At 38.3% G+C, this 20,986-nt stretch overlaps 1 protein-coding gene across 2 annotated transcripts in view; it reads left to right on the plus strand.

The window, feature by feature from the left end:
* LOC124168984 (centrosomal protein of 131 kDa) overlaps nucleotides 1-20,638 on the plus strand; it is a 36,203-nt gene extending 15,565 nt beyond the window's left edge. For both annotated transcript variants that reach the window (XM_046547411.1, XM_046547412.1), the window contains exons 8-14: nucleotides 459-662; nucleotides 7,887-8,050; nucleotides 9,181-9,406; nucleotides 11,341-11,564; nucleotides 14,258-14,429; nucleotides 16,405-16,601; nucleotides 19,815-20,638. In XM_046547411.1, coding sequence (XP_046403367.1) covers nucleotides 459-662; nucleotides 7,887-8,050; nucleotides 9,181-9,406; nucleotides 11,341-11,564; nucleotides 14,258-14,429; nucleotides 16,405-16,601; nucleotides 19,815-19,947 — 1,320 coding nt within the window. In that variant the 3' untranslated portion in view covers nucleotides 19,948-20,638. The remainder of the gene's footprint in view (nucleotides 1-458; nucleotides 663-7,886; nucleotides 8,051-9,180; nucleotides 9,407-11,340; nucleotides 11,565-14,257; nucleotides 14,430-16,404; nucleotides 16,602-19,814) is intronic.
* Nucleotides 20,639-20,986: the final 348 nt, after the last annotated feature.

Below are 20,986 nucleotides of genomic sequence, written 5' to 3' on the forward strand. Positions count from 1 at the left end.
TTTGTAAATTTCGTGTTATTTATGGTGTGTTGTGGTCTATGCATCCAGATGCCAAAAAATTTTCTTAGGCCTCTTCCTATCAATGATTTGGGTATTAATCAGCAATTTTTCTGGGCTCTGGTAAGTAGACTAGTGTTGCAACCATTATGTCTTGCCTCTCTTAAGTTGTTGCAGTACCAGATAAAACTAGATACATACTATGGAGTTTAGGCAAAAAATTGGTTACAGTGATTGATAGATTTTGCCAGTTGAACCTCAATGTGAGAGTATATTATTCTTTGATTTAAAATTTTGATGAAAGATGCTCATAGCACTTTATGGGTTACATGAAGATGCTGTGGGCTCTAATATTACTGTAAAATTTTTAGCCATATTTTACTCAATGTAGTGTATTTAAGGAGTGTCTCTATGAGAACATGAGGATATAAATTAAAAATGTTCATTCTATCCAATTCTAGCTATTGGCAGAGAAGAAAGCTGTGGCGGAAAAATGTGAGGCTCTTATATTGAAGCTTCAAAGGGCTGAGGAAAGTCACAAAGCCACTCTACAAGCGATGGAAGAGCATCATGCCATCGAGTTACGCAATGAACATGAGCGAGCTCGGTTGGAGATTCGTTCAACTCGGGACAAATGGATTCGGGAAAAAACTCAGAAAATTCAGGTGCGTAGATCATATCTTCACGTCTGAAATTGGATGTTTCTGGAGAGGGACCAAGTGGTAACACAATGGTCTCATAGCTTTTCCTTATCTCATGCTACCATTTATTTTTATGTTGAGGAATATAAGGGATTACACTACCAAATATTATGTTTGCTTTATAAAGCAATGGGTGTAAGAAAGGCTCGCACCAAATTTTACCTTTCAGCGCTGAATAATTTTACCCCTAGAACAGTTTGAAGTTTCAACTTGAATTCCACGCCAAAAATGTATTGCTTGGGCGATGCCATGTTGATGACACGTGAACCTCATGACATCTGCATTGCTTGCATAAGGAGTGCATTGTCGTATACGTTATTTCAAGTATAAATAAATCTATATATATAAAAGAAAGTCGAAAATCGTGTTAGTTAGAACACTTATAACTCGAGAACGGCTGCACCGATTTTAGTGACATTAGGCTCTTTGGATTCGTCTCAGCCCCGGATAACATATAGGACATTAAAAAATAGGAAAAGTTCACAAAAAAATTCAACTTTATGTTAGAGATATGTTTTTAGGAGTTAATTGTTAAGATGGTCAAAATATTAAGATTTTTTTTCGTTTTTACTAATGTATTGACTGATCTTTTTAACAATATTTAAAAAAAATTAAATGTTCAAACATGTTAAAAATATTAAAGTAATATTAAAATAGTATTAAAATAATTGAATTAGAGGTAAGCTCAGCTCGAATTGAGTTGTCAACAAACATATAACTACCGTGTGTGTAAACAAATCTCCAAGCAATTGTTGATTATCAGTAATGTCCGTGTACTCTGCATGAATTCAAATCTTTTAACTTTATGTAATAAACGAAGACGAAGTCACCAACTATCTATCTGAATATTTAAAGTCCTTGGACGCACCTGGCTTACCACGGCATGATTTACAGCTAAAGGTAGGCTCTGTGTTCATGATCTTTCGAAACCTAAACCAACCTAAACTATCCAACGAAACGTGTTTGGTAATAAAAAAAACTGATAATGAAAGTGATTCACGCCACTATATTCAAAGGAAAATTCAAAGATGAGGAAGTTCTCAACCCGAAGATTCCATGATCCCAACTTATATGCCCTTTTGAGCTTAAACGTATTCAATTTCCAATTCGTGTTGCATTTGTGATAACGATTAACAAATCGCATGGTCAGTCTTTCAGTTTTTGTGATGTTTGTTCTCATGTGTCAGTGAAAACCCACGATTTTCTCATGGTAAATAATATGTGGTATGTTTACGAGTCGGTAAACCATCCGCTGTATTTCTTCCTTTGCTTCAAGGGCGCAGCTAGGAATTAAGGATAGGCGCAGTTAATTCTGGCGGATCTGTAGGGTATAGAAAACTCGCCAAGGTAAGCGAGAGGTGTGGGGGCCCTCCCCAGACATTTTTTAGGATAAAAGGTTCAAAATGGTAGGTTTTGCGGCTCTGTGAACAGTTAAATATTTTGTGACTCATCCGTCCCCCTAATATTAATAACCAAATGTTTTATAAAAAGATTCTCTGAACTTTTGGGGGGGTTTTAACCCCCAAAAACTCCCCTCGCTACGTCCCTGCTTCGCTTCGCTATTTTTATTTAGCTTCATTCGCTTTATCTTGCGCCTGATAACAAAACAAAAACTGTTGTTTATCAGAAGGCGCTTGACGCAAGACATGTGTGGGGCACCCGAATGTGTAGGGCACACCGTGGTGCATCTACGTATGCAGCACGTTTACGAATGATCTACTCTACAACCTCGTGGCCAGGGCGTGAGCCTGAGCTCGGTTTGTGAAGATGGAGGGGTCGGGACTGTCTCTCATAATTTTTTTCAGCTCATTTTCTTACTTACAGGTTTTGTATCGGAGTCGCACATCATATTTTATTATTTGACAATTATTCTGTTTCGATTAATGATAGTTCAAACTATTTGCTAGTATTCATTCAGTATGCATTTGCCTCCGGTTTCTCTGTTTTGTTGTAAGATTTGCAAAGTTATCCATGTTTATTATTTACTATTTGTTCTTCTATTTATAAACCTGGTGGCACCAGGAGTCGAATGTGCTTATTTCTGCTTATTCCGAGTCCATTATAATACGATGTCATAGTATTCCTGGAGTACAAATTTGAGATTATCATGTAATACTTAGTACTATTTGACACATCACCAGGTTAGCATCGAAGACCCTTACCGTTTTACAACGCAAAATGGCCGACCCGTGTTTCACGTGAAATTTGACATAAAATAGACATTATCTTTCGTTTATGAATAATATAACTCGGAAAATTTGAACAGCAATATTAAGTAGAAAATTTTGAAGAGTATTAAGCATAAATCTTGGAAAAAAAACCTTTGCGACGAAGGAAATGAGAGTGATTTTTCGATCGTGCGTGAATGATCTACTCTACTCTGAATGAAGTTTTTTGGAACTTTATTCTTGAGTATCGTCATTTAAAGCACGGAATATTGTCTTTATAGACCTAAAACACTAAACTGAGGATGTTAAAAGGGATTATGTATAGATCAACTTGACCATTTAATGCATTACTCGAGTGAAAATACTAAGGCTTGGATATTTTTCGGAACCACCCCACGCATAAGCAATATGGCTCGGATATTGAAGTAGAGTGAAGAGATTAAGTCGGCATGCTTAAGGGAGAGAAAAATGAACTGTTTCTGTGAAAGGCAACAACCAATACCCTTTTACCTCCCACCTTCGCTGAGGTGAGTCGTGCGGAAAGGGGAGTTTTCGCATCACAAGGCATCTTTAGCCTTTTTTATTACTGCATCCATCTGATGTGATATTCATTTGTTCTGTTTAGTTTCTTTCTTGAACTTAGAAAAACAAGAGTTTTTAAGGTTGATTAAACAACGTGATAAGTATAGAATATTTTTTGGTTCTACAAAACTAAAGCTAAGTTCTATAGTCCATTTTTTGCGTTTAGTTTCTTTCTTGAACTAAAAAAAACAAGAGTTTTTAAAGTTGATTAAACGATGTGAGAAATATAGAATTTTTTTGGCTCTACAAAACTATAGCTAAGTTCTTTAGTTTGTTCGCTTCGTCCACTTGAATTCTATGAAGATTCAAGATTCATTAAAATCGTTGATGTAATTTTTAATAAAAATTTTAAAGGTTCCAAAATCTTGCAATTTTGGTAGGAAAGTACTTGCCCAGTCACACAAGTGTGTAGTAAAATGCAATTTTCTGCTGGCAGTAGTACTGTAACATGGAGACGTCAAAACCTGTTGGCTGAGCATGTAGAATAATTGGTTTTTCTGCTTGAGAATTTCAAAGGGCCAAATATTACATGATTCATATTATACATAGTATGTAATCTTTATTATTGCTTTGAAAATGACTATACACTGGGCTCTCTCTTGTAGTTTTGATACTTACATACAGTGCAACCTCGATAAAATGACACCCCACAGTGCACCAATAAACACTCGCTATAGCGAATTGTCGCTTTACCGGAGGTGGAGCAAATAATAGCCAATATAGCTGTTGCAAACTGTTATACAGGAACAGGAGTGGTGCGGCGACAGATAAATTTCTATCCGATAAACGTAAGTATAAATCCAGATGAAAGGTGATTTTTTTTGCATCACTAAATTTCCTTACTCAAACAACGACTTCCTATTCAAACAATTTATAAGCCCCGCACTGAATAAAAATCATGCAAAGCATTGTTTTGTCAATCATTATGCCAATGCACAACCGACGAAGCCATTTTTCTGTACACTTAATTAGTGCATTTACGTAATCATTCTATTATTTTGGTATTTTTCACTGAAAATTCAAAAATTAACTAATATAACTGTATCGCAGTTATTTAATGCCTCAAATGTTTCCAGTGAAGTGAAATGGCATATTGCATTTGTTTCTGCAGTCGAAAACGGTGGAAGGTTGTATAACGTTCCTGCCTTGGAAGACTTTTTAGATAATGTAATAATCTTCATTATCTATGGTAAAAAGTTTGCTAACCTTGAAAAATTATGTGATTAAAATTGCCGTTGTTAAAAAAAGTTCCTTTTTGAGTGTTACGCTCGCGACGTATTTGAAATAATACACCGAGTTTACCACGGCACTGCAAACAAGAGTCAGTTGTTATGTGAGTTCTTCCAGTGGCCACCAGGGGATGCTCGGCTACCCATGTGACGGAAGAGAGCACCAGTACGACTCCGACCCCTGACGTGAATAGTTCACCCTTGTGAATCCGCAACGGAGAATAAATACGTCCATCCGGACAATTCACGCTCAGTATCATTGCATCGTACATCCTACATCATCGCTAAGGCGCACTACATACCTTTAGAGGCATCATTGCAAGAAATACCTCGTACTGCAAGGATTTTGTCGGGGAGTAGGATGTAAAAAAAGTTCCGTTTCGTCTATGTTATACCACGCGGGGAATACTCCTTAAGATACTTATGATCGCAGTCCTTTCTTCCACGACTTCGGGTTTACACCGCAGGCATCACCAGCAATTATAAGGGGAGATTTGGTGCTTTGCATTAGTGTAATCAACCTTCCGAACTCCTTGAAATTCTCGATTCGCAATCTATACCTGAAATACTCTGCTTTAGGCTTAGGCGTAGCCCCTTTTTCAGGAGTTCCCGTAGATTGGAGTGGGAAAACCACCAGAACAAAGCTCCTTATAACTCTACATAGTCTGCATTCCTTGGGCGCTTTTGTTTTTTTTAATTGTGAAGAGCGAATAGGAAGATAAATTAATTTCGACACTCTCATATTACTCCTTTATTTTTATTTTCTCGCTTAGACGTGTTTGGTGTTTTTTTGGCCACGGTGTCTGCCATCAAATGCTTTCTATTCATGTAACTCATGGACGTGCGGTTATGCTGACGACAGCTTTCTGCCGCCCAAGGAACAAAAGAAGATCAAGCATTCATGAATGCTAATACCACAATATTTTCACCAAAATTAACTACTTATTTATCGAACGACAGTTTACCACATAAATTTGAGACTGAGCACTCAATTAACTACATTTCTGACAGATCGCTAGCAATTACAGAGATTAAGGAGTCTTGATGTAAGTTTTTCTGGCGGTGAAACCCTCGCTATGGTGAGAGCCAACACCAAAAGGGCCTCGTAAAAACGAATTTTTTTACACGCTTATTATAGGGTCAATTGACGGTGCATCGGCTATCTCTCGTAATAGCGGGAGTGTCGCTATAGCCCGTACTCACTTTAACGAGGTTTCACTGTACATATATGACTTTAATGGTCGACATATTACTTGGGGTTAATTAATTTCAAGTGTAGAAAGGAAATACTCAATTGGCCGTATAATTCTCCCACGGCTCGTCCACCTTGCAAGTCAAAAATTTTCACTGCGTTGGTGTGCGGGAAGGGGGAGTAATTCACCGCAGGGACCAAACAACAGCCTCTCAACCGGAAAGCCCAAAATACACACACACATTCACTCACAACAAACATACACAACGAGATCCTTTGTGGGGCTGTAGGGACCTCCACTAAGGATTCTCGCTCCACAAAAAACCGGGAATCTTCACAGGATGGGCCTGTTAGGGATAGCCAGTGATTTGTGGAAACACACGCACTCAATAAGCAGTCACTCACGCATTCAGTCACCTATAGATGGCTTCAATGTTCCGGGAGAAAAAATTTGCTCCAAGAGAGCGTCGTCGGGGATCGGCAAGGGAACGAGGAAAACACACGTATACGTATTTCAGCTACAAAGTAGCCCTCTTCAGCGTGCTGAAGGAAGAACCAAATGCACTTACAACACGAGGCTGAAAAGTTGCCTCTGACTTTTCCGTTGACTTTTCTGTTGTTGATTGAACTGCAGGCTTAAGAATCTTGATGTGTGTGCAGTCAACAACACCTATGGCACTAGGGAAAGAGAATTTGGCTTGCCATAGCTGTTTTGCTTCATCTATGGTATTCTGGGAAGAGGGAAACTTAATCCACGTATGAGCATTAGCAATATTTTTTTCCATAACGATTGCCACAGTTCTTGAAACAGTTGTCTGATGCACCCCAACCTCTTCTATAATACCTCTTTGGAAACCTGGATCAGCAATATATCTCAGAATTATTTTTATCCGATGCTCTGAAGAAAGGGCACCACCTCGAGTCTCACTGCTTTCTCCAGGGAAATGGTTGGCAATCTATTGCAAGTTGTCTTCTTGAAGCAGCTTGAAATTGTCGGGGAATGGAGAAACACAGGTTTTATAATGCTATTTTAATCACACATGAGGTATGTACTCCGCCATCGCGGAAAAGCTTTATGGTGCATGTGGCCCAGAGGAGAAGCATTTAAAACGGAGCAAATGCTCACCCGCAGAAGCATTTGCTACACTTTATGCATACAGAAGTTAAGCAAATGCTTATGCTCGTGATTTTTATTCATGCTAAGTGAAGCAAATACTCCAAATATTGTGAGTTTAAGCTTTTGCTCATTTTTATTCATCCAGCACAATGTGCGTAAGTAATAATACATTGTATGATTTACGTCATTTATGAAAATTACAAGAATTTTTAGTGAAAGTTTGGATTATTCATGTTTTCCAATTATTCGTGCCTCCCCTCCCCATCGTTAGCCCATCGGGATAATTGGGAGTGTGCTGGATCAACTTTTACCATGATGAGGGAGGGGGTTAAAAATCAAATATCGTAGTCTCATTGAACTTAAACATTGTATTATTTTATAAATTTCATATTATGTTAAGGTAGTAAATATTAAGATTTTTATTTCAGATAAGTAACTTTAGTCAAATTATTCCCATGCCACCATGATATCTCTACCAAATGGCCAACATTGCATAGCTTATGACAATTTGCCTTCTATGTGCAATTTCGTGTGTGGAAGTGAAAATGGGAGAGTTGCTTTATCATCATACTAGAATTATGTAGGTAGTTGTTACTTCATTGGTTTATTTTATGTGTAATGTAATTACAAAAAATTAATTAATATGTAGTAGCAGGCGTAACTTGGTGGAAATCCATAATCGCATGAAAAGAAGGATCAACAACTTTGCTATTTCCACATGGTAATTTATTGAGACCAACCATGGTTTCGTTAGTCTAACATTATCAAGGTCTCACCTTCTATTCCAACAAAAAATTATCTTTGGTCATTGAAAGAACTATGTGATGTGCATTGGTTATCTCGGTTAGCTAGGCACTCGTTTATTAATTAATTTTAACCTTTTGGTCTCAATGGAAACAGGCAGCAACTGCTAGAGGTGCCGAGGGAGAGGTGAAGCGGCTAGTTTCTGAGCAAGTGTATCAGATAGAGGCGCTGTGGAAAGCGAGATTGGATGAGCTGAGGGGTCGTCTGGAGCGAGAAGCTGAAGAGGGCATGGCTAGGGAGAGAGAATTGGCAAAGAAGAGGTAAGCGCATTCACCTTCAGGCAGCCTCCTTCTGCTTGTCAGTCTTGAAAAATGTGCTGAAAATGTACAACACTCACTCAGTGATTAAACCTAAAGGTTGGTGAATGCTCAGCAGAACATCATTTGAAATGAAATTTTGTTTCCTTATTTGATATACATACATATTTTTATGTACACGATTTATATCTATGTAAAGATACTGATGCAGCAATTTAAAAAAAAACTCTGTACACTCTAAAATTAACCAGTTTCTCTTCTTGGTCAAATGAAGCTTGTTTTTACCCAAGTAGATAGTCTAAAACCTAGAGCAGGGATCTCCAAATAACTGGGCCACGAGGGCCCCATTCCATGTTCCGAATTGACCCGCAGGCCGGATAGCAAATTTGCCGATGACTGAAGTATTCCATACCAACTTCTACTGAAGTATCCGGAGGCGTATTTCTTATTTACGAACAGTTGAAGGCGACTTTGACATGCAGTACAGTGCTGCAATGCTCCTAGCGGCATCTCACAGAGTTAAACGAGCGAGAATCGCACGCTACTTGAAACAAGTGCGTTTATTTAGGTATTAATTTTGTAGAAAAATAAAGTAAAGATGTAAATATGTATAAGTAGAGTCATAACATTGCTTTGAGTACTTTTTTTTTGAAATAATCAAAAGAGAATTATTTTAAAAGATATTTGTATTGTGTGATAGTTTTGTGTTTACTCTGACAAAAATACAAATGTGGAAAATACAGCAGGGCATCATTTTGATGGCAACAGTGGTGCAGTTGATGAAGGCTTCATGAAGGCGGGTTTCACTGTGTCATCGTTTTGATGGAGACAACAATTTCTCCTGCATTCCAGCAGGCGTCTTCAGGTCGAAGTGCTTGTTGCCGTGTCTCGGGCCAAGACACAGCCACGGCAGGAGAAGCTGTTGTCTCCATCACAACGACAAGGCGGTGAAACCCGCAGCCTTCATTATCATCGCACCACGGAAGCCTTCACACCAACTTCAGTAGTGCAGTTATTATTAAAATTTGTGGAATTGAATTTATTTAAAAGTGCTGCAAGTGTTAATTTAATGAATATCCTCGACTGTATCTTGAATCTGTTGATAATGTTCCTCATTGTTATTTTCTCGTGAGGTTGGAGGAGAGAGTGGAGGAGATGGAGAGGTTTCATCAGGAGGAGAGGCGTAAGTTCCTTGCCGAGGAATGTGTGTTGAGGACGAGGGCGGATGAGGCTGAGCGGAGGGTGAGGGACGTGGAGGAGGAGTCACGGAGGCGCATCACGGACACTTTGAGCGCTGAAAGAGCTCGTGGCCAAGCAAGCATGGAAAAAATGGTGGATGAATTTGAGAGGAAATTTCAGGTTGGTTTTGGTCTTACTCACCCCACTCACTTCTTAAACCCAAAGGTTGTTACCCACAGTCCCTAAAATTTCTTCTTTAGTGCGTAAACACTGTAGAGGGGGGAGATTTTTCTGGGCTCTTAATCTATTTTTATTCATTCATCACTGACAGAAGTTGTGCAGTTGTTTAAAATGCTCACTCAAGAAAAGTATCTGAACACCAGAAAAATTTTAATTACGGAATATCCCAGGTGCTCTGTTTTATCTATGGTATGGTATTTGGAGGGAAGTAGCCGACAGCTGGGATAATTTTCACCATGAGGTAAGGGTGGGAGGATATAAACCTTGTGTTGGAATTAGCCAGGTTGTAACGATAGGCTTAACCATGGCTTAAAGTCCCATCTGCCTGACAGTGTGTTGCACTGGAAGTTACCTCCACACTACACTCAAGCTGGGATACACCCATCTCTGAAAAGTTTCTGCCACTGCCTGGACTTGAACCCAGGCCCTCAGGGTGTGAAGCCTTCGTGATACATTAGCGAAATTTTGTTCTCAAATAATGGAGTTAATTTGGATGACTTTCCTCAGGTATCTCATTTCTTCAATCTCCAATCTTGGTTTGTCTATCGGTAGTAAAATGAATTTCCTGAAAACTGCCATTTATGAGCCAACTTTTTTTCGAAAATTGGCTTGTCTGTGAGCATTTTTGTGTCACCATTCCGAAAGTATAATAGCCCTGCGGCTTAGTGCCAGAAATGCTAGAAATTCGACCTAGACGTTCAGCCGTAGGTAATGTTGTTCAGGAATGCAAAGTTATGTTTCTCTTAAAGTACCACATCATCTGTGGTGTTGCTTTTGAGTAAATAAGATTTTTAGGCTTCAATATAAAATGAGGCATGTTGTATTTATCATAGGATGTTGATTACGTAATGCTGACGGAAGAGTTTTGAAGACACTGCATCTTTATGCACAGTTCTAAGTTAACATTAGAGAAAATGATTGAACAGTAGTCAAAATATGGGAATACCAGAGTTTGAACCAGCTTCTAGTGAAGAAGGCACAACATTTGAATTTTTTTTCTAACTTGAGAGAGAATAGCTGAATGACAAGATTTTTTTTGTCTTAACTTTTCTTTTCCTCATGTCTAGAGGTGGACGGATCCAGGATATTTTGGATCCTTGGTTTCAGGTGTTGTATCTTTGGAAATTTTCCGATCTTGAGCTTTTCAAATTTCAGATGAGAGCTTTTAAGCAAAATGGTACATGGGTAGGAAAGGCATCGCTGTGCATCAGAGTATCTGAAGAGAGTCGGAACTCTTTCCACTCCCTCTTAGAAGATGCTGCATTCACTAAAGTTTGAGATTCATGAATTTAAATATTTATCCAGATTCAGTTTCTTTAAAGACTGGATCTGATTTCATTATTTGGTCAAGATCCATGGATATTTGGATCCAACATAGTCGATTCAACCATCCCAACTTCTATGTAATGAATTCTTGTCATTGATTTTAATTTTGCTTGTGTGTGAACTCAGAATCTTTGTACGAGGGTGTATTTAAAATTAAAGTCTCCTATTTTTCCAAAACTGGAAAATCAATTTATTCTCATTTTTGCTTAAATCATTGGAAAATCTGAGCATTTAGCTATTTTTATGCATAGTCACCTTGATGATTAATTATTTTTTGCATCCTTGTAAAATTTTTGCTTTCAAAAATCGAATGACTGAGCGTAGTTCGCACCTAGTGGGCGAGCCAAGTAGGAGCTTCATCTTAAACCACCACTACACAGTGTCTGAGCAGTCTAAGGTCATGTGGTTGGATCTACACTTTGGCTAAGAATTCAAGGAATGCAGTGCTGTAGTCAAATTTTACCTATCGACTTGTGTTTGGAAATGGCGTTGTTGGAGACCTTGCTTTTCAATGCACCCTTGTATGTACGTACATATTTTGATTGGAGGTGGCGGTGAGCAAGGAGAAAGCCCAGCGGGATGTGGCCGTGGAGGCTGCGAGGAAGGAAGAGAGGGAATTGGTGGAGGTGGAGCAGAGGAAGAGGGAGTCAAAGCTCAAGGATCAGTTTCGATTGGAGAGGGACAGGGGCATCGAGAAAGCTGTGCAGCACCTAACAAAGCAAGCGGAGAAGACGCAACATGAGCTGGAAGCTCGCACGGAAATGACTCTCAGGTAATTCTAGTGCATGTGTTATCAGTGGCAGTTATCGGTAGTAATTAATCCTGGGTGTGCATTAGTGCAGATTTATGATTATTTATTTATATTATGTTAATGCCTTAATACAAAGTACTTTCACCCTCTGCAGGGAATTTGAAAAAAAATGTAGGAATTTCTTTAAGATCATCAAAAAATATTCTTGTGGCAATGTCCTGTCTGTAGCTTGAGCCATTGTTAAATTTAACTTATGTGTGTAGCAATGCACGTAATGTGTGAAAGGATAGTCCTCTTTCACCAAGGTTTGAAATCCAGAGTGATGACCACTCATTACGCTGGCTCCATTATAACTTTGTGAAACTAGTTTTCTGTTGCCAGGAACCACTTCAGTCAACACTTATAACTAATACTGACAATAACACAACACTAACTAAAATAACTGATACATAATCTGCTTTATTTATTTCACTTCTTATTTCTTCCTGGATGAAGACAATCGTTGAAGGACAAGTGGAAGGGAAAAAGGGCAAGGGACGGCCCCGAATGAGTTACATAGGACATAGGGTTATAAATGATGTGAAAGAGACGGAATATATTACCATTAAAAGGTTTGCGGATAGGAGAGAGGAATGGAGAGCTGCGTCAAACCAATCTTAGGATTGTTGACGTATGATGATGATGATTTCTTCCTGACAAACTGGAAGCATGCATTGCAACAGGTCATTCTGGATATCTTTAGCTGTCCCTTTAAAGACTGTAGCTCCAATCAAATGGTATTCCGAACTAAATCTAATTCTGCAGTGAAGTTGATCTGGCCTTGGGAAATGCCTGGATTGACAGATTCCTCGCTTTCGTCGTATCCTCTTAAAGCTAGCTCAAATGCTCCACAAAATAGTGTGCAATTTATGATCAGTGACAAGACGTAATGATTTTTGGCAACTTCTGAATTTTGTTTCTCAACATTCCATCTGAAAGCATTGTTGAGTTGTTCTCTAATGTTGTATTTACCTTACGTGCTAAATTCTACAATTCCTTAACTGTAACTGGATTCATGTTAAAGTATCTTCAGTCTATAGCACGAACTATGACTATAAGCAAGTGTAACTATACAAAACGAAAGAGTTTACCTATTCCACTTGAAATTTAGAAGTACTGGTACTATTTTTAAATTAACACTGCTCAACTTAAGTTCAATAGAGACCTTAAAAATTTTACAACAAATAGATTTCATATTCACGATAGAGTATAGAAAGCACACAAAAGAAAGCCTTTTTAGCTAGAAGTTCAAATGAATGCCGCTTAACACTGGAAACGCTGAACTTCCCAACCCCACCAAAACTGCAGCGTGGGACTTTTTTGTCCCATTGACAAAATACGTTGATCCTGTCATGTTTAAGCATAATTGACGGTTTTTTGGGGTATGTGTGAACAAAACACGTGTTTAGGTAATGTTTAAAACGTTTTATTGAGTATAACTAGGACTACAGTAAACTTATTTTGGCAGCAAAAGTGTTGTTTGTCAAGAATAACCAGGTAACGCAGCCGGCGCTGCGTGAGTAGGCGGCCGGCGCAGTGCACAGATTATTCCCTTCTGAGCTTCTAACTAGCAAATTAACGGTATCTGTGCATTGATCCCCTTCGTAATAAACTGTTATCATGCTAAATACAAAATAAGTGTACAAAAAAACTGAAATTGTATGTTTTCCCCATATGGGACAAGAAAGTCCCATCCCGCGGTTCTAGGTAAATCGTCGTTTTTCTCGCGAACCAAACATCGTACAATATTTTCAATATGACCATTGGAAAGAGCATAAAAAATGAGCAAAAGTCAGTGAATTTCAAAGGGATCAAACGACCAGTAGTGCATGAATGGCAAACATTTGCAAAGGGTGATGGGACAAAAAAGTCCCGTCCGCGGTTATAGTGTTAATGGCACTGGAAGGATTGGATCCTGGTCCAAGGTAGTGTAGGTGGGAGCTAACATGGCAGCAAATATGCACGTGTGCACTAGCGTCATTTTGAGTCTGCTCCCAGCACCTATTTGAAAAAGCCATTGCCCCCCCGCTTACCCCATCCCGCCTGAGCACCCACAAGCAATTGTATAGACTGAATATGTGTCCGGTGCGATGCCATGGGATTGCTTGCTTGTAGAGTGGAGAATTCGCCTAAGATATCACTGTGGCGTTTGGAGCTTCATATCTCATCCATGTGCCGACAGGATTTGTATCACTATTTGTGTGCACTTGCCAGCATGCGTATATGCACGTGCCACCTCTGCGTATTACCCTTCCAAGTCCGCCCCATTCCCGGCCACAAAAGTTTTCCTGTCTTCCCTTTTTGTGCCAATGTATTTGTGAAAATCTTCTATAATTTTCCACGAGGCTGATTGCGTAGGCAGATTTAGGGGGGGCACATGCCTTTCCCCGGCAAGCGAATATTGGCAAATTGAGGTGGAGCCTAGGGAGAGAGAGAAGACAGATTTTTCAACCCCCGAGAGGCATTATGAGTTCTTAAGGATGCCTTTCAGACTTGCAAATAGTCGTAGCACTTTTCAAGTTTTGCCTGTCTCAACCATAAGTAATTGAAATAGTACATATATATCCTTCCTTCCCCCCCCAATATTTACTCCATGTACACTTCTGCTTTGAAGGCAAAGTAATGATTACATGTCCATGTTTATGTGTTTGTGAATATTTTCCTCTCCTTTGCAGGCGCATGAGAGAGCGTTGTGACGAGCAAGTGCAGTTGGCTGAGGCAGAGGCAGAGAAGGAGAGGAAGCAATGTGCTGAGATTCGCACGCAATCCGCTGCGCTGTTGGATGAAAATGCTTGCTTGAAAGCGTCCGTGTCCAGACTCGAGAAGGAACTTGGGGCCGCTCAAAAGGTGCATTTTGAACTGCAATTTAAGATTTGTTTGTGTGGAAAGTTGGATTTGTTTTTGACTAGGGATGGGATGGCGTGATTCTGTGGTTCTCAGTTCTACTAGTTTTACTTAGGACTTGAATAAGAACTGAAGCTAATAACAATCGTTACAAAATAATTTGCACAAAACCCAGTTTCAAAAGTTTTCCCAAGCGAAAGACTTTAAGTAGAGTGATGATTTGGCAACCATTCACTCATGAGATTAGTGTCTGTACATTTAAGGTAGTTTTCACAATGCCACAATGAAAAATGAATAGCCTTTTATTAATAATAAATGTGGAAAAGATATCAGATTAAAATCAACAGAAATGATTCTAAGATATTAGTTTGCAGCATAGGAGAGGAGGCTAGAACAATTATCAAACTAGGTAAACAAAATCTTGAATAGGGGAAAGAGTTTGGTTACCTAGGAAACCTAATTGTAAACAATGGATGAGGCAAGATAGAAATACATGTCAGTTAGATAGCACAGGTGAGGAGGGCTTTCTTCAAAAAGGAGAATCTACTCACAGCTGAAAATAAAAGTGTAGAAGTGAGGAAGGCATTCATCAGATACTACACATAATGCATGTTTCTCTATGGGGGCGAGGCTTGTACGTCAACTGGTGCAGAAAAATATTTGAAAGCGTTCAAGATGTGGCACTACCGAAGAATGATGAAGATAAAATTGATCAACCATGGAATTAATGAGGAAGTGCTAAAAAGAGTTAGATAATAGAAGATTCTTTTTTTAAAAAACCTTAACCCTCCGTTGGGCGCAATGGATCTGATGGGCACAGAGCGAGTGCTTTTTCATTTCTTCGTGCTATTAGGTGGCGTAGACCCTTGATGCTCATAGTAGATGTTTGTTTTGAAACTCTCTATGCATCCTTCTCTCTTAGTTTGACTTTGGCTATCCCCACGGGAAGTTGCTTAAGTTTAGATCAGAAAAGTTCATTGTGCCCGAATGCATCACAATTTTAAAGGTATGTATTTTTGATAGGCAGAATATTTTTTAAGGCATTTTCACTCAATGTTTCTACGATGTTTACCACTCGATGCTTGAATACATTTAGTGAAACATGATTGCCTAAAGAGCACGTTCAATCACACCTAGGTGGATTGGCTTGGAGCCTTATGATGGGGTGGAAAGGGGTGTATGTACTGCACGTAAGACATCGTTTAAGAATTAGAATACGCTGATAATAGTGCATTAACGTTACAAGTTGCAGCTTTGAGCCATGCTTTGACTTAATAATGTCTTTTTGTATATGTGCCTATCAGGCATATTGGGCCTCAACTCGGGAGTTCAAATATTGCACCTGATGGAGGGTTAATGAGAAGACTTAGTTGGCTGCATTATGAGGTATGATGGCTAGATGAAAAAAATTGCATAAGGACAAGTGGAAGGGAAGAGGGGCAAGGGATGGCCCCAAGTGAGTTCAATGGGACACATTATTAAGTGAGTAAAAGTGGGGGAAATAGGTCATTGTGGGAAGGCCAGCGGATATGAGAGCAGAATGGAGAGCTGCCTCAAAACAATCGTAGGATAGTTGACTTATGATGATGAATACAACTGGAAGATATTTCCAGAAAAAAATTAGTAAATTGTAATAATGGTTCAAGGAAGATCACAAAATGCATACAAATTCATCTATTTATACATAAACACTTGTATTTTTTTACGTGCATTATGTGATTAAGTTTTGTATAGGAAGGATCATGTCAAACACATGTGTGGTTGTCACTACTTAAAATATCTAGAATGAAATCCCTTTAAAGGTATATATTAATCCTTATTAATCCTCCCTTAATCTTAAAAGATATATTCAACTGCCTTATGATTCACAAACCAATTTCAGTGACAAAGGTGAAGCCCCATTCAGTTCTTTTCTTTGCCTATCATTAATGTTGGTTTTGCCTGTTTCAACTGGTGTTCTTTTTTGTGTTTTGTCCAGGTGACAGCAAGTCTGTATGAAGAGAGGAGTCGCGTTCGGGAGGTGGTCGTGGAGGAGTGGTCGGGTAAAGTGGCTGCGCTGCGGGAAGAGGTTGGCATCCTGAAAGCGCAAGTGGCGGGGGAGAAGGAGCGCAGGGAAATGGAAGTGGCCCAAGTACAAAGGGAGAGGGAACAGGAGTTGATGCAAGTCCAAAGAAGGTATGCATGATCTTTGTATGTATGCATGATCTATGTCTGGTGCTTTCCCAGTGAACAGTATCACTCCATTTATAATGTCTTTTGTATTTCATTTTAGAAGTTCATGAGCGTTTGGTCCAATGATTTGAATTAGTTGACTAGGCAACGTTTATCTTTATTACTGAAGGTCCAGTGGGGCTAATTGATCAAAAATAGTTACACAACCCAAAAACAAGTTAAGAATATGTATTTTGCTTGAAGCAACGTACCACACAAATAGTTAGTTGGAAATTTTATTTTAAACGACCAATAAAAACACACCTACCATGGGCTCATGGTTTTAACAAGTAATGGAGCAACCAATGGTTTTTATATTTATAATGGCAACTGTCGAGGCAAGAAAGTCAACATTAGTATACATTATTTATGAATGGAGCCCAAGAAGAGAAAGAATGTCTTGCACCAAGAACCTTGGTGTATTGCCATTAGCCTTTTATCACTTTTTAGTCCCTTCATTTGCAGTATCAATTACTGTATATCTAAATAGCAGACATAATGGCCTTTCATCTTGAGTTTGCGGGACCCTAATTTACAAATCAGAATTACAAATTTTTGGAAACTTCATTGTGGCCTCCTGTAAGAGTGATGGACATTATTTTTTTCCTTTTTTAGAGTCAATCTTTTTTCAATGCACTGTATAGGTGGTATTCATTTACTTGATAGTGTCATTATTCTTGGTCTTATCAGAAATGGGCTTGTTAATCCTAAAATTTAATACCATTCCCCAGTTAGATTCTGAAATTTCTTACTGCTGGTTTTTTATTTTGTAATGTACATCTACATGGATTTATTACCATTAATAAGATTTTTGCTAGTGTATGCGATCTGGTGTAATTCTTTGCTTGAACTTTGATAGTTGGACCTGTCTCAAGTGGAAACAAGATTATGATGCAAAATGAAAATTAATTCACCAGGTGCAACATTTTTTTATGATTTTGTAAGAAGTTGCAGATTTACCCGAGTACATTATAGATTGGCATAATGCAGTATTTCGCAGTCCAATTCTCTAGTGTGCAAGTAATTACATGCCAGATGCCAACCTACATAACACATTTCAAAAGATATTTCACTGTATTTGATAAAGATTTTTCTCTTCTCTCCATTACTTCTAGTGGTCTTCTTGTGCCTACTGTTAAGTACTTGTTTCTTCTCTTTCTGTCCACTGATATCCAGCAAAGTCCTGCAATATGAGGTTTCGAAGGCTCTATATTAATTTAAAACTTTCTTATCATCTATTTTCTATCTTGGAGGTAGTTTGCAAATGGCATGTGATCATCAGTGTTGCATGTATTTACCTAAGTTAAACGTTGCTCTTAAATTAGTTTTTAATTTAAATTATGCTTTCACATTTAGTTAGAACCAAACACTCTTTTCCTGACTTATAATTTGCAGCTCATATTTTGACTGTATGTTTGGCTTATGTCAATGCTAAAAATCAGTATGGAATTATCCAAAATTAGTAGCACTGGCTTGGTCTGGGTGATAAATCAATACAATGTGAAGTATCATGATGTTTAAGTTTATCAGGAATCCGATATTAAGTTAAGAAAATTATTGATAAATTTATTGTATGCAATAAAAATTAGGTCTCATAATTATATCAGATATGTAACAATTTGGGCCTGATAAATATATCGGATCCAATAAATATATGGGATGCGACAAAAAAAATAAACTGAAAAAGTTAATATGAAATAATAGTACATTTTACTTTGTTCCTTCCATTCATTTTGAGCCATTTAAAGATGTTTACAATCATCCTGATTCAGTTCAGTGAATAATTCTGTTTGTTGTTTTCCTCCTGAAGACTTAATCGGCTAGAATGGTTTTACATGGCTGTAATAATGTCATCCTTCTCTCTGAATCTTTTTTCTTTCATGCAAAAGAGTTATTGGATGGATGGATAATGAATAATCCCGAAAACAATATTGTCTTGTATGAAAGCATTTTTAACAGAAAAAAAGTTTTTGCTGTTTTCTACACTGCTTGTATATTATGGACCGTATTCTTAGTCGATCCTATAGGGCCAACCAACCATTGATACGTCATCAGCCCCTACGTCAACCGATCTCGCCCGACATGTACCATAACAAGCCCTATATATGGCCGTTTTCAGAACTAAACGCACCCTACTTGATGTAGGGTACCCGAACCAGCCCTACACACTACAAAAACATGGCAGCCAAATTTTGTGTGCTCATCACTGCGATTAAATAATCTACATTATAATGCATATTAAGGGAGACAAGCTCACATGAACCATTTTAAAATGTACAAAAACACAGCAGAAAGGTAATAATACTACCACATTATACCCATCAAGTGAAATAAGTAATTAAATTGGCTGAAGTATTATAGGTAGAATATAGTGGTATGCATGCACCTTGTTCCTCTGAATGTATATTAATATTTTTCACGATTGGCGCTTGATATGCTTTTGAGAAACCAATACTTCCTTTACGTTTAACCGTAGAAAACCTGTTTTCATGCTGCTATTTGCCACCTAATAAACTTAAGTTCTGAAGGTAAAAGGGAATGACGAACCTTGATGATGCAACTAAGTTCCCACATGAATGATCATATTTGCCCTGTACTCATCACTATCTCGAACAGTTCGCTTTTGAAGTAATATGAAGAGAAATAGTTCTACTTTTGGCTCGATTTGAGAGTACCTGATGGAAAACACCGATTGTTTACTTACCTTTTGCCGTTGCCTTAACAGTATGCCGGAAAGTTATCGGACGTCTTGCCTTAGTTTCATAGTTAGGTCCCCTTACGCAACCGGAGTGGAAAATTGGTGCTGAGCTATCATCTACGTCACCTCAGAGAACTTGACGACGGAATCACCCCCCACCATTTATGTAGGGTGGACTAAGAATGTGGGCCTAATACGTTTGCTTCGCTTGTACTTTGCCCACATCTTTGTATTTCTCTAACCTTGAATTTCTCTCTCAGATCCTATACTGACCTCTCACCTTCTCTGGATCTTTTTCTTCCAATGTTTTTTATTTTCACACAAAAATGTCATGGAAATCATTGGCACGAGAATATTTTGTACCTTTCTCACGTCAATCACCAGATTATATTTTCACTTTTTCTGTAGATTTTAAAAAGGAAGTTTTGTTGAAATGGGTGTTTTTTACTATGAAACATAATGAATGTCTGAAATTTCAGGGTGGAGATAGCTATAGCCAAGAAAGAAGAGACTGTCAGCCAGTGGAAGTTAATGTATGAGAGTGCTATGCAGAAATGTTCCCAACTTCAGGAGCTCCTTGATAAACAGAGGAAGGATTTACTATTGAAATAGTGATCCTTCAATGTTTATTTTTTAATGGATATATTTTTATAATGCGCGATGAGAATCATTTCATATTTTGGAAAACAGAATCTAAGGTATTGTATTGTGTAAGTACCTATGTCTGAAGTTTGAATTTAGGATGTTTAGCAGTATACTCGGTCGCATTTAGCTTGAAATCTAGGTTTCTATGTTCCATCTTGTCTCCTGTCAGAGATTATCGTTTGCTCTCTGTAGGCTTAGTAGGCATTGCTCTAATGTTTCCTGGATTAATCAGATTTTGGTGTGATTGATAAATATGGAGGTTTTCTTTCAACATTGCACAGCCCAGAGAGTTTTCTATGTGTCAAAGCTCTTACTTGCTATCATATCATAAAGTCTGTTGCATCGCGTTGCATTGATTTACAATGTTATGCCTAGCAATTGGCAGGGAAATATCATGAAGATCATTCATTGTTTTTTTTACTGCTGCTTGTCATGTTGGTTAATTATGTTTTTCATGCCTCAGTGCAACCTCGTCTAAACTATTTTTCAACAAGCATGCATATTTTTTACATTATTTTCGTAGGTACGTGAGTACATGTGCAGCCTGGTGGAAACACTGGCTACTTTTTCCTCTTTATGATGCTATCATTAAACTTGAAAATAGCATGATTTAACTGTGTATTGAGTGTATGCAATTGAGAATAAATCTGTCCACAAATTCGTGTTTACTAATTATCAACCTTGCTGTAAAGCGATGGACTACTTCCATAATTCATTGTTCATCAAAATCTGTTTTCTAGTTGTATTTTCATGCGTAAATTTCTTAGTGAGGAACACACAGTGGCGGCTCGTGAGTCAAATGCTGGGGGGGGGGGGGGGGGGGTGCACTCCACAGGGGGGTCATAATTTTTTAATATTTCGTGTATTTTACTAAGTTTTTACGGCAATCTAGGAATTAAATTTTGTGATGCCATATGTTCCGTTTTTTTTAAACAAAAATGCCTAGTTTTCCTAATAAAGCTTGATTAATAAATACTTAATGCAGTAGACTCTCGGTCATACGGAT

This window comes from Ischnura elegans, chromosome 12 (assembly GCF_921293095.1).
Source record: "Ischnura elegans chromosome 12, ioIscEleg1.1, whole genome shotgun sequence".
In the NCBI taxonomy this organism is placed as follows: domain Eukaryota; kingdom Metazoa; phylum Arthropoda; class Insecta; order Odonata; family Coenagrionidae; genus Ischnura; species Ischnura elegans.